Genomic DNA, 13768 nt, shown 5'->3' on the forward strand with positions numbered 1-13768 from the left:
CATGGGTTTAGGCCTGGTGTTCCTGTGCCATCCCAGGGAAGATGAGCCGCCCTGTGGGTGGGTCTGCTCTGGCCCTGGAGGACCTTTCTCGAAGGTTAGAGTCCCTTACCTACCAGCCCCTAACCACGTCCAGTTCTGGAGAGGGTGGGCGTGGACAGGGAGGCCCCAGGGGCTGCTGGTGGCCAGGCCTGGGAGGGCAGGCTGGAGTGAGGGGCAGCATGCCCAGGGGGCAGGTGGGCCACAGGCCTCTGGAGGTCCCCGCACTCCCCCGCCCAGCACCAGGCTCTTGCCTGTCTCCACCTCTGTTCAGAATCTGGCCCTAAAGAGGTGGCAGAGGCTGGAGGCTGAGAGCCACCCCAGACTTAATGGAAGTGAACAGGAAGCCCCCGCGATCCAACATGGCTGGAACATGCTGTGGCTGTCAGAAGCGGGAAAGGCAGGACAGCCATGCCCGCTGGCTGGCTGGGGCTGGGCAAAGGCTGTCCAGAGGAGGGTGGGCCCAGCCTCCTCCCCATCCTGCTGGATGAGGCCAGATTTGGTTGGCTGGACACTGTGCTGGCCACTGGTGGACCCCATGTGCCCCACTGGGAGCCAAAGGAAGTGGCCAGCGGTTAGGAGCAGAGGTGGAGGCGGTGAGACCTGCAGGCACTGGGCAGCCCGGGCACCCGCCCATGCCCTCGCCTGCCAGCGTCTTCTCACAGAGCTGGGTGGCACCTGACGTCTCTCTGTGTGTGCCTTGGCCAGGAGGCCAGCGCAGGGTGCAAGGAGCCAGCGGCCGCCGGAGAACTAAGATTCGGCCCTTCCAAAGCAGGTTTGTGCAGAGTCTAGACGAGCTTCAGGATGTTTCCACCAAGAAGACAGCTGCAAGAATCGGGGCGACAGTGGAGATCCCAGAGTCACCTGGGGAGCTGACGTGGAGATAGCGAGCATGTGTGTGCGTGGGTGAATGTGCACATTCATTGTGCGCACAGGTGCTTAGCAGTGTGCCCGTGCCTGGTGTGCGTGTGTGAGGCTGTGCGGGTCATGCGCCCACACTCGCAGGCGAGGGCTGGGCTGACACTGCCAGAAAGTGTCTCTTGTCCTCCTCTGTCTGCAAGCTGATGCCTAGTGCTGGGGAGGCCTCTCTGGATCCCGACATGGGCAGTCTGTGCACCCCTGTTCCCTGATCTTGCCTAGTGCTGGACAGGCCTCTCCGGACCCTGACACGGGCAGTCTGTGCACCCCTGTTCCCTGATCTTGCCTAGTGCTGGGGAGGCCTCTACAGACCGTCACATGGTCAGTCTGTGCACCCCTGTTCCCTAAAGCGTGGGCCTAGGCCTGGTGTTCCCGTGCCATCCCAAAGAAGACGAATCCTGCTGGGCTGCCAACTTCCACAGACCCCGAGATGCTGGGGTGACCTTTGTGCTTCGCGGGGTCTTTTTCTCCTTCTCTCCCAGCCACTCGGATGACTTCAGTGGCGGCTTCTGAGGCCTCAATGTCAAGGACTTAAGGTAACCCTCTGGGTTCTGCTTAGAGCTCGTTTGGGGGCAGAGGAGGGTCCCAGGGCGGAGGGTTGTTCAGAAAAGACCCCAGTTCAGAGGCTTCTGCGCAGACCAGGCCCCCAGGACAGGGACTTTTATCTAGAAAAAGGACCCTTATGGGGAGGGACCCTGGGAGGAAGGCTCTGAACAGTCAGGGGTCCTAAGATGTCCCTCCCAGGGAGGAGGAGGGTCCAGGCCTGCACTGGAGAGGCCGGCGAGAGGCCTGTGTACGGAAGGGGGCGCCCGAACGCCTGCCAGGCTGGCGGGCTGGGCTGGGCGGCAGCAGGCGGAGTCTGGCCCGTAGGGCAGGGAGGGAGCAGGGGTCGGGCGGGAGCCGGAGGTCAGGCCACCTCCAGGAGCGGCCAGCAGACAGCAGGGGGAGCTTGGAGCCCAGCTGATCGGGCTCTGCCAGCAACCTCTGCCCCGTGCAGCCCAGGCCTTGCTGCTCTGACCCCTCCGGCAGAGGTGCCCTGTGGAGCCGGTCAGTCTTTCCGGCCAGCAGTCGCCCTTGGGGATGACCACAGGGGAGGCTGAGAAAGGCCCTGAGGGCACCTTGGGGTTGGATCCTGAGCCACCCTGGACGCAACTCGGGGGAGCTGGGACTCAACCCCTTGCCCGCTGGCCAGACAGGTGGGGGGCTCCAGTCAGGGCTTGGTCAACGGGGAGCCCCAACCCGCATCACAGATGCCCCAAGCCTGCCCGAGGGCAGTGGGGAGAAGTGCGGCCCTCGGGCTGCCGGGTGCTCCAGGCCTGAGACCCTCTGGCTGGAGGCCCCTCTGGAACTGCAGGGAGGAATCTGGCCAGGGTGGGGCTGGAGGCTGGGGGTGACCCTGGCTCCTTTCTTCCTCTCTGAGCCCAGCAGCCACTTTCTTGGACTGCTGTGAGTCACACAACCCTTGCCCCAGGTCTGCACGCAGTGACACCTGCACACAGGGCGTTTGTTCACAGGGGTCCGTGCACGGTGCAGGCAGCGCCCACAGGGCGGTGGTTCAGCCTGGTCAAGGTGTGGGAAAGCCCCCGCCGCACCTGCAGGTCCCCCACCTACTTGAAGGGAGCTCCCGGCTCATCCTATCAGGAACCCGGGGAGCTCCGAAGGCCAAACCTCTGGTCAGCCCCTGAGCTGGGGGTGGCTGGAGAGTGTGGGGCCCGCAGCAGTGGGAACGGGGCTGGAGTCCTGAGCAAGTGGCAGGGGGCGGGGCAGGGGGGACGCAGCAACGGGACAGGCGGGGGCCCCGGGGCTCTCCAACCTGGGGGTCAACTGGGACTTCTGGGTCCTAAGTGTGGGGACCCCACAGGGTGGGACCCAGTGCCCTCCTTCTATCCAGGGATACAAAGCAACCCGCTCACCACAGAGCCTGAATCGGGCCTCCTCTTCTTCACCAGAAAACCTGGACGGCCCCTCATCCAGCTCCCAGAGAGCCTGGCTGGCCCCTGCATATCCGAGAGTCTGCCTGCTCGTCTCTCCCACGGGGACCCTGGTGGGTAGGACCCAGCTCTCACTCACACAGGGGCTTGGAAAACTGAGGCAGCTCCCAGGTGACCCCAGGAGTCCCCTAGGACAGGAGACGTGGCATGCACACTGCGTCATTCTCTGACCTCCAGGAAGCACACGATCAAGAGACTTGGGAGGCTGAGCCAAGGGCCTTCCCGCAAGGGAGCCAGAGTGGGCGGGGGCGCAGGCTCCAATGGGCTCTCTCCCTGTGCCACAGCCTCACAGCACCCAGCGTCCCAGCCAGGTTTGGAGCAGGGGGCAGGGGTCTGCAGCCCCCAGAAGTGTCACACCCCTACCGCCTGCCTCTGTCCTCCACTCCTCTGGCCGGGGACCCTGTCCCAAGCCGATGCTGACACATCTGACAGCCAGGCCGCCATGTGTCCCAGCCCAGGCAGCCAGTGGGTGGGTGGCCAAGGCAGCCTGGGCAGGAAATGGCAGCGCGGTGGAGGGCCCTGGAACATTCCTCCAGCCTGCGCACTCACTGATCTCTCTGGCAGCCAGTCCAGGACATGCCTCAGTCGGGAACTGGGCTCCCACACCCCAACACCCCCTGGTTTCCAGGACCCTGTGTGTACAGGGAAGGCTTTGAGCACTCGGCTCCAAACTGAGAGTCCCCATTCTCCCCTCGCGCCCCACCTCGGTCAGTCCCTGCGTCTGCCCCCCCTCGGTGCTAGTGCCAGCGGTATGAGGGTTTGTGTTGGCTTTTGGCCAAACCCTGGAATGTGCCTGCTGGCTGCACGGCAGCTGTTCTTGGAACCGGGCTACAATGCACAGACTGTCTCTGAGACGTGGGCGGATGGGGTGCAGACTGCCCAGAGCTGCGCGTGAACCCAGGCCCTGAGACAAGGGTGAATGGTCTCACACAGGCCGACACACCGGTGAATGGGCTCGGGGCGTCCAAAGATGCAGCAGAACCTGGAACTGGCACTGGGGGCCCTCGACCTGGGATTCGGTCTGTGTGAGGTGCGGGGCACAGGTGGTTGATGGCACACGCTGCTAAGAACCCCTGGTGAATGGGGAGCAGGGCACCCCAACACTCAGACTCATGGGGACACGTGGTCCAGGTGCTCAGGAGGGGTGTATCAGCGACGGCACCCTGATTCCAGATGGGCATCTACAGTCGCAGGCAAAAGGCATGTCGCTGGCTGTGCAGGATCGTGAGGGAACAAGGCACCCCAATTTTAGGGTCAGTGGGGTTCATGTCTCTCAGATGCTTCTGGGATTGTGAGGGCTTCAGGCCTCTAGGAAGGGGCACAGACCCCTGGAGGCTTGGGTGAGGAAGCTGAGAATTCGTGAATAGGGCACAGAGGTGTCTGGACAGGGACGAATGTAGCTCCCACAGCCGAGACAGCTGCTAACGAAAGGGCAGCGGGTGTCCAAAGACACAGGGGAACTTGGAACTGGCACTGGGGGCCCTCAACCCGGGACGTGCGTCTACATTCAAGGCAGGTGGTGGGGGCTAGGCTGCCAAAGACCCTGGCAGACGGGATACAAGGCATCAAAGCCCTCAGGCAGCTAGAGAAGAGCGGGGCTCAAGGGCTCAGAATGTGGGTGCACAGTCCCCAGCGCTGCATGGAGTGAGGTAAGCCGTCGCACAGCGAGTTGGGGTGGAGCGTCCAGAGACCCGGAAACGCAGGGCAGAGTGCCCGTTGGGCTGATGGTTGAAGTCCTCACTACGCAGACTGGCGGAGGAGGGGTAGGACACCCGGTCAGCTGCCGGACACTCAGATAAGGAGGTTCCAGAGCCAAACTGTCTGAGCGACCGAGTCCGTGGGACCTGAGCCTTCACAATAAGAGGGCCCCATGCAGGGGGACCAGGAGGGAGGGCGTGTGTCCAGACACATGGGTGAAGAAGGGCTACGCTCTCTGTCCTCAGGGGACTGGGAGCACCTTTGCAGATGTGTGCAGTGTCACCCACACTCTCAGAGGTTTCTGGACACGCACCACTCAGAAACGCAGGTGAGGAGCACCCACTGCGTCTACGCTGAGAGCTATAGAACGAACTGCCAGGCCCTCGGGTGGAAGGAGACAGCCAGGGCTGGCAGGGTCAGATAACCTCACTTCTGACATACAGGGCACCATGACATTCAGAGTCCTGGGGTCCAGGCTGCCCAGATACTCAGGCAAGTGGAGTGTCAGGGCCCCAGTTTCTCCGTCATCCAGGTATTCGAGTGATTGGTGTTCGGGTTCCAGAACTGTCAAGAGGGCGGATGGAGAGAGACTTGCCCAAGCCTCTAAGCCATGGGGTCCAGAGACCCAGACGCTCAGGCTGATGGGGACAGGAACCCACACACTGACACCAATGGGGTACAGGGCTCTAGGTGTTTAGAATAATGGGGTACACGTGTCAAGACGTCAGATGATGGAGGCGGAGGCTCAGCTCTTCGGAGGCACGTTACAGAGCCACGGGAATGAGCAGCTCTCAGACAGGGCAGACACGAGGGCAGAGGGGGTGCACCCAGCAGTGAGGTACGTGGAGCACAGGACGTCCAAAACCACAGGAATGAGGCACCAGGCTCCTGGCCCTGGGCTGGCACCCAGGCTTAAGTACCGTGTGTCATGGGGGTTTCAGAGGGTTCCACAGGTGGGGGGTGCGCTGTCCTGGCACCCTGGTGGCAACAGGAGACCGAGAAGGGGCAGTTCACCTGACCCTGGGCATGAGGGAGAGGCTGCACAGGCACTCAGGTCCCCAGACTGTGTCCCCCAGGCACTCTCAGGCGTGGGGTGTCGAGATTCTGACGCCAGGGTTCCCGATGAACACAGACCCCCCGCCAGACAAGGTAAATGGGGTCCACACAAAGCTGTGGGGCATTAGGCCCCAGCCATGAGGTCCCCAAGGCCCTTGGGAGATGAGGTCAATGCGGGGAGGACACAGAGAACCCCTGTCCTCTGACTCGGCGGCTGCAGTAACAGCCATCTGAGGAGTGGGTTACACGCCCCCAGACTTCCAGGAGACAGGAAGACACCCAGACACTTCAAGACGTGGGGTTTTCATCGCCAAAATCCAGAGGCAAATTCTCAGAGGATAGGAATTGAGCCCATGGATTCAGCACCAGCCACGTTCAGAGGAGTGGGGTGCAGGTCCGAATGCCCAAGATGGAACAGAGCCTCCCGCAGGCTCGGTGATGGGATGCAGCCTCCCCGGAGGCTCAGATCATGGGGTGCAGCCTCGCCAGATGCCTGGTTGATGGGGTAGAGCCTCCCAGGATGAAGGGGCACAGACAGTACGCATGAAAGGTGAGTGTGGCACACACAAGCTAAGACACAGAGAATGGGCACAGGGCATCCCAAACCACAGAGAACTATGGCAAGCTGAACTCCCCCATCCCCAGCCATCCCAGGCCCAGTTGATGAGGGTGCCCCAGCCCTGCGGGGCGCAGCAGCTGGGGTCAGAGTGGGCGGGGCAAACACAGGCTCACTCAGCACACTTCTCTTTGTGTGCCAGTGACTCCTGGCTCCCCAGAGCCAGCGTTCGCCTTGCATTCCAACCTCAAGCATTCCCCAGGCGACCTCAGAGGAAGCGTCCCCATCCAGGAGCCCCACCAGGGTCTCCACGAAGCTGCTGGCTGCCAAGCCGCCGTCTGGGGCCTCGGGGCTGGCCTCGGGCTCCAGCTCTGTTTGGTTTTCTCCTTCCTGCCCTGGAACCTCAGACGCCCGTCTGGCCGTGAAGGCGCCCATATACTGGGGAAGGTACAAAGCCCCTACACAGCTGGCTGCAGAGAACTGCGCGAGGCGCACGTAGCTCAGCTGTACCCTGGGGCCGGCGTCGAGCCACCCCCTGCACGTGTCCCCTCGCTTGCCTAAAAGCCCCACTAGGGCAGCCTCCGGCCCTTCTCATCCCAGACTGGGTCAGACTAGGAGACAGACCCATGCCCTGTGCAAACACCAGAAGGATGTACACGTCCCCACACGCCCAGGGCCATTTGTGACCGGAGGGGCCCAGAAGTGCACATGTGTGCCCACACGTCCCCCTGCTGTGGCACAAAAGCATCTCAGGGCCTGGGCTATGTCCTCCATACGTGCTGCCTGACCAGCCCCGCAGGGCCGGCCCCGCTGGGACAGGTTTTCCCGTTAAGCATTAACCAGCAGCAGATAAAGGCTCTGAGGAAACGCCCTGGCCTGGGGTGGCCACTCCATGGTAGGCCCAGGTCACGGGTTTGATTAGAGTGACCAGACCAGACTAACCGGCCAGAGCAGAGGGAGGGAAGCTTAGGCTATAGGCCCCGCTCGGGGGTCCAACTGAAGCAAGAGGCACTGAGGTTAGATCGGAGTGAGGACTTCTGGCCATGCACCCAGCGGCCGGCTGATAAGGGGGTTGCTCATTAGGAAACCAAGAACTCAAGGTGTTGGGTTAGTCCAGTAGGAGCCGAAGGCACGGAGGGGAATGGCCTGAGGGTGCCTGGGGCTGGAAGTGGAGGCAGCGGCAGAGCCGAGCAGGCCCACCTAGCTCTCTGTGAGCCCCCTGCCCCACACTGCCCAGGGCAGCCCCGCCCGGCCCCTACCCTCCTCACACTTAGTTCCCCCACGACCCACAGCACCTGAGGTGCCCTCTTCCAAGCCAGGCGGCCCTGCACCTCAGGACCCCTCCCGGCGTGCAGAACCTGCTCCAACCAGGTTCAGCCAGGCCGCCTCCTGCTGCCCCTCACCAAGGCCAGCCTGAAGGGCCCATCACCCCCTCCTGCAAAGCTGCGCTGGGCTCAGGGTGCCCCCAGCCCCAAGAGACCCTTGGAAACAGGCTGGAGCCCAGATGCTCTGCCTTTGCGCCTCGGGGAGACCTTCCTAACGCAGGGAGTTGCCCAGTTCTCACGGGCCAGCAGTTCCGGCCACAAGGTGGGGCTCCTGCAGCCCTGCCCCCCGCACCCCCTCCTCCCCCAGGAGAGAGTTCCCCGTCACCAGAGGCAGCGCTGTCCGAGAGCTGGACCGGCCTCCGGGTGTCTGAGAGGAAGGCCTGGTGGCTGGCCGGCCACAGGAAGTGGGTGTCAGGTGAGAGCTTTTACACCTGGGGGGCTGCCAGCCCCAGCACTCGGGGAAATCTTGCTTCTCCAGAGGAAGGGCCCACGGAAAGGTGCTCCCACGGAAGCAGAAAGCATTCCGTGTAGACTCACCGTGGAGGGAAGCATTAGCAAGCCTGAATCAGTGCCTGGCCTTGGGCTAACAAGAAGGCTAAAGGAGAGGCTCACCCCTGTTCTGCCTGGTGGGGGCTGGGGGTCCCAACGGGGCGAGATTTAGCACAAAACCTCATGGCAGGTCTGGGGGTCCTTGGGGTGACCAGGGAGGGCTCCCTGGAAGAGGTGGGCTCACACTGGCCTTGGAGGGTGAGCAGGTTGGGGATGCGGAGGAGTACTCTAGGAAGCTTGGCAGCTGCAGGAGCAGAGCAGCCACCTTCGTGGGGAGAGCGGAGCTGCCTTCCAGAGCTTTAAGGAGCCTCCTGGAGCCGTGGCCAGGCCCGGAACCAGGGAGGAAGGACCCGTCTCCCTTTCCTGGGAAAACGGCGTGAACTCCCAGAGAAGGTTTTCCCAGCAGGGCCACAGGAGATGGACAGCCAAAGCTAGACAACGGGGAGAGCGGCCCCGAGGCTCAGGCAGGGAGGGCGGGGAATTCCCAGATCAGGGCCGGGAGACCCGAGAGCCCCCAGCGCCCAAAGGGTCTCCAGGGCGCTGTCCCCAGGAGCCGGGAGGGAGGCCGGGTCCCGAGGGGTGGACGGCGCCACCTGGTGGCCACACGCCTGCTGCACCTGCACCTCCTTCGGGTCCCGGCGGTCCAGAGGGACCCTGCACCTCCCCAGGCCTTGGGACCCTCAGCGTCGGCAGCCAGCGCCCCCAGGGTCCTGGGGTACTCCAGGGCAGCTTCTGGGTGGCCCCTGTGCTCCTCGGGGGACAAGGTCACCAGGCTGGCCCAGGAGTGCTGCTGGCCGGCTGCAGCAAATCACTGCAGGGGTGCTCTCACCTCCCCGCCCTGACCGTTCTTAGACTAAAGGAGGGGGAATGCCAGCAAAGCAGGGGCACAGGGGAGGGGTGCACGCACACGCACACATGCCTGCACTCACAGATGCAGATTCTGTATTGGCAACTTATCCGGAATCTCAACCATAAAAATCTCCAGTGAAGCTACTTTAATCTCAGCATGTATACAGGCTCTGACATTTCAAAAGGAGAAGTTGCCTTTAAACTCCACGTGGGGAGGAGGCAGTGGCCTGTTTGAATCTGGCTGGCACAGTCCTGCTCCAGGGACCCTGTGAACCCAGCCCATTCCATCAGCCACCAGTAGAGGCGCTCCGCCAGCCACGTGTGGGACGCCCAACCACCTGGGAGTGTCCCCCAGGGGCCGAGGGGCTGGCGAGGCCAGTACACCCACACTCCATCTGCAGGTGACTCACGCAAGGGGTCCCCCGAGCAGGACCAGCTCCGTAATTTGTGCAGTGCAGAATGAAAATGTGCAGCGTCTTGTTCCAGAATTAAGAATTTCAAGATGGCCCCAGCATACATTAAACCAAGCAGGGACCCCTCTGAGCATGGGGCCCTGTGCACAGGATGCAGCCTGGAAAGCTGGCCCTGACCGCCGCATCTCCTTTTTGTACCTATAATCCCTCCACGGTGCTGGCCCCTCTGCTCTGGGGACAGCCTGGGCTTCCGGGGCCATGATGGTCTCCAGGGCCACAAAACTAGAACTCCCGGCCTCGGTCCACTCGCCTGTAAAACACCTCATGGGGACAACATGCGTGTGGGGCTGACCTCACAGGGACAACATGCGTGTGGGGCTGGAACCCGGACCCTCCCTCCCCTTTTTGAGCTGCAGCCACCTCCTCTGAACACTGGGGGTTTGGGTCCGTTCTGGGAGTGCGCCTGCTGTATGCGTGTGTGCACGCGTGTGTGTGTGTGTGTGTGTGTCTGTGTATGTGTCTGGAGTCATGGTGGGGTCCCTTTCTGTCTCCTTGCTCTACCCCAGACTGGGGGGCTGCAGAGGTGAGGGTATCTGGCCTGAACAGCTGCTTATTCCCAAAGGGATGGCCCGGACTGGGCCCCTAAGGCCAGGCTGACTTGGACATGGGGAGGAGGGCCCCAGGCTCTTGTGGGCAAAGCAGGGGAGGCGCCGAGGTGGAGGAACAGAGTCTCCTGGCCGGCTGCTTCTCTCCGGGGTGGGTGGAGTCAGAGAAGAGCTGAGCTGGGGAGTCACCCCGGGCCTGGGGTCACCGTGGGCCCCATGTGGCACCCTGGTTCCCCTGCCTGTAGGTGGGAGGAGCCAGTCTGTCCAGGTGTGCTCCCTCCCCAGGCCTCAGGAAGGCAGGTACAGGGGCCAGCAGCTGCACCCACCCCACCCTCCTTCCCACCCACATGCCGAAGGGTGGCCAGGCAGGCAGGTGGGCGAGTCCAGGCGACGGCTGAGTCAGTGTGTGAGGAATGTTCTGGCCGCTCCCAGCTGCACCCTGCCCCTACCTGCCCCCACCTCACCTTCGTCCCCAGGCGCTGTGGCCCTGAGCCCCTGCCAGGAATGCACCTTTCGCTGAGGCCTGCTCAGTGAGCTCCCCCAACAGCCAGCCCTGCTCCTCGCCCCACGACCCTGCAGACCCCTCTGGGCTTCCATGTTCCTGGAGGCTGCAGTGAACATGCTCCACCTGCTTGGCGGGAAACCATAGTGGGCCCCAGCTGTGGTGGGTCCTGGGGTAGGGGCAAGGAACTGATGGGACCGTAGAGATGAGACCCCCAGGGATGAGATGGGACCCCCCAGGCAGGGCCCAGGGTCCAGGACCCGGGAGAGAGAAGCAGGGAGGGAGAGGCCTGCCGATGGAGGAGGCCATCCCATCCTACAGTGGGGGCAAGGGTGCTCTGAGGTCCGGTGAAGGCAGGGACTAGGCTGCCCAGGCCCTGCTTGCTTGGCTGGGGCTGGGGGCTGGGGGGAGGTGGCCAGGAGGCTGGGCCTGGGCAGCTAAACTGGAGCTTTGGCTAGGGTCCAGAGCCTCCCTCCCTTCAGCTTCCTGCCGTGCAGCGCCCTCGCCCCTGGCCACCCTAGGCTGCCTCCTTGCCCAGGCAGACCCAGCACTGGTTGCTGCCAGGCAGATGGGGTAGCGGGCAGGGGCTGGAGGGGCCACCCTCCCAGCTGACCCAGCCTCCCGGGCCGCTTCCTCCAAACCAGCAGGGTGGAAAGATGGGACACCCACCAGACTCTCCCAGTGCCCTGGCCCCAACTGGCACCACAGCTATACCTGGGCTTATTCCAGACCTCATCGCCGGGACTCCCTGTGAGTTGTGGGACTCCCAAGAGGGGCGTGGGGATAACCCAGCCAAGTGGGGGCTGCAGCTGTCCATGGATGCACTCAGCCCGGCCTCTACCCCAGGGCCCCGCTGGGCTCTCATTGCAGGCGCCCTTGCTGCGGGCGTCCTCGTCGTCTCCTGCCTCCTCTGTGCCACCTGCTGCTGTTGCCGCCGCCACAGGAAGAAGCCCAGGGACAAGGAGGTGGTGGGTCTGGGCAGTGCCCGTGGCACCACCACCACCCACTTGGTGAGGAGCGGCTCCTTCTCGCTCAGTCCAGAGAGGGCTCGAAATCCAGGTTCCAGAGCCCAGGGCAGCGAGGCGAGTTCAGCCCCAGGGATGCTTTAGCCCCCACAGAGGCAGGGGCGGCGAGGGCCTTCCTGGCAGGGAAAGTGGGTGAACAGAGGTGAGGAGGAGGTCACGCTACAGGGGCTGCTCCACGGGCCCAAGGGAGCCACAGTGGGTTCTTGAGGAAGGCAAGGGACACCACAGACCCCACGTTTGAGGTGGGTTTGGCCGATCTCACACAGTGAAGCCGAGGGTTTGTGCCTGTCGGGTGACCTGGCCTGTCATGTAGTGCTGCCCGGGAGCCCAGGGCTCTGATGGGGCATGATGCCAGCACCACCTGCCCCTTGTTCCGGCTCACTCCAGGTGCAGCCTGATGTGGATAGCCTGGAGTCCAGTCCGGGGGGCGCTCAGCAATGGGGGCGCCTGCAGCTGTCCCTGGAGTACGACTTCGGAAGCCAGGAGGTGAAGGACCCCGCTGTGCAGGAGCAGCGGTTCTGCGAGTTTCCGGAAGGGGTGATGGGTGAAGTGCAGACCCTGTGCCCTGGGTGGTGGGGAGCTGACAGGGCACGGCCCTTGGCTGAGCCCACCCCCCTGGCTCCCAGATCAGGGTGGGCCTGAGGCAGGCAGCCGACCTGAGGCCCGGGGGCACCGTGGACCCCTATGCGCGGGTCAGCGTCTCCACCCAGTCCGGGCACAGACATGAGACAAAAGTGCACCGAGGCACACTCTGCCCTGTGTTTGATGAGACCTGCTGCTTCCACGTGAGTCAGGGATGGTCGGCTGGGTGGGCCTGGGCTGGGGCAGCAGGGCCTGGCTCATGCCGCTGCCTCAGATCCCGCAGGCGGAGCTGCCGGGGGCCACCCTGCAGGTGCAGCTTTTCAACTTCAAGCGCTTCTCGGGGCATGAGCCCCTGGGTGAGCTCCGCCTGCCATTGGGCACCGTGGATCTACGGCACGTTCTGGAGCACTGGTACCCGCTGGGTCCGCCGGCTGCCACCGAGGTGAGGCGCTGATCACCAGGTCGCAGCCCCAGGCAGAGGTGGCAGGGGCCCTGAGGCCTGGTGGGCAGCAGCTGCGGGAGCCTGAACCCCAACTCGGCCAGAATCACCCTCCCGGGCTGAAGCCGCTCTTGCTGCCCGCAGCCCGAGCAGGTGGGAGAGCTGTGCTTCTCTCTCCGGTACGTGCCCAGCTCAGGCCGGCTGACCGTGGTGGTGCTGGAGGCTCGAGGCCTGCGTCCAGGACTGGCAGGTGAGGGTCACACCTGCCCATGCTGGTGTACAGAGCCGGGGCCTGTGCTCGGCCCTGAGCCCCGGGATGCCCCTTCGGCACCTCTTGCCCTCCCAGAGCCCTACGTGAAGGTCCAGCTCATGCTGAACCAGAGGAAGTGGAAAAAGAGAAGGACAGCCACCAAAAAGGGCACGGCTGCCCCCTACTTCAACGAGGCCTTCACCTTCCTGGTGCCCTTCAGTCAGGTCCAGGTGGGTCTCTGGGAGGCAGGGGCAGAGCGGGACCCAGTGCCAGACCACAATGACCACGGTCTGTCTCCTTCAACTCCGACACATGGCCTGTCTCTGCACAGAATGTGGACCTGGTGCTGGCCGTCTGGGACCGCGGCCTGCCGCTCCGGGCTGAGCCTGTGGGCAAGGTGCACCTGGGTGCCCGGGCCTCGGGGCAGCCCCTGCAGCACTGGGCAGACATGCTGGCCCACGCCCGGCGGCCCATTGCCCAGTGGCACCCCCTGCAGGCAGCCAGGGAGGTGGACCGCGTGCTGGCCCTGCAGCCCCGCCTGCGCCTGCACCTGCCCTTGCCCCACTCCTGAACGCACCGCGTGCCTCGGTCTCCCTCCTGAGCCCAGGCACTTGCCCAGGCCGCCCTGCAGGACCACTGCAATAAACGCCTTCTCCTGCCACTGTGTGTCCGGCTAGAGCCTGGAGGGGATGCAGAAACAGGGCCTGGCTCCACTGGCCAGGGCCCCCCCCACAATGACAGGGGAGGGGCTCCTCTCCAGAGTCAGCCAGGCCCTGAGGCCTCTGACTGGTCCCTGCCAGACCCTCGGGTAGGGGTGGGAAACCTGCCCGGGAACACCGATCCCCACCCCCGGGCCACGTGGGAAGACCTGGGAGGTGGGGGCCAGAGAGTCAGGACCACATGGGATGGGGCGAGCTAGAGCCAGCGCTGTAGGGACACAGTGGGCAGTGGTGTTTGGGGGCCGGTGAGCATGG

The 13768-nt window shown here is 63.9% G+C and overlaps 1 protein-coding gene across 4 annotated transcripts; it reads left to right on the top strand.

Annotated features, from left to right (window-relative positions):
* Positions 1-3817: 3817 nt before the first annotated feature.
* On the top strand, positions 3818-13455 carry SYT8 (synaptotagmin VIII). 4 transcript variants are annotated; one of them, XM_011930055.1, is made up of 10 exons: positions 3818-3975; positions 4889-5058; positions 11143-11248; positions 11345-11508; positions 11911-12009; positions 12150-12308; positions 12380-12547; positions 12689-12794; positions 12891-13024; positions 13126-13455. In XM_011930055.1, the coding sequence occupies exons 3-10, from the start codon at positions 11155-11157 to the stop codon at positions 13363-13365; spliced, it is 1164 nt and encodes a 387-aa protein (XP_011785445.1). In that variant the 5' UTR covers positions 3818-3975; positions 4889-5058; positions 11143-11154; the 3' UTR covers positions 13366-13455. The 4 variants fall into 4 exon arrangements, with proteins under 4 accessions (XP_011785445.1, XP_011785442.1, XP_011785443.1 ...); XM_011930052.1 differs by lacking the exons at positions 3818-3975; positions 4889-5058 and adding an exon at positions 10354-10644; XM_011930053.1 differs by lacking the exons at positions 3818-3975; positions 4889-5058 and adding an exon at positions 10354-10644 and having other exon boundaries at positions 11146-11248.
* The last annotated feature ends 313 nt before the right edge of the window (positions 13456-13768 follow it).

This window comes from Colobus angolensis, unplaced genomic scaffold (genome assembly GCF_000951035.1).
Source record: "Colobus angolensis palliatus isolate OR3802 unplaced genomic scaffold, Cang.pa_1.0 Scaffold84, whole genome shotgun sequence".
Classification (NCBI taxonomy): Eukaryota; Metazoa; Chordata; class Mammalia; order Primates; family Cercopithecidae; genus Colobus; species Colobus angolensis.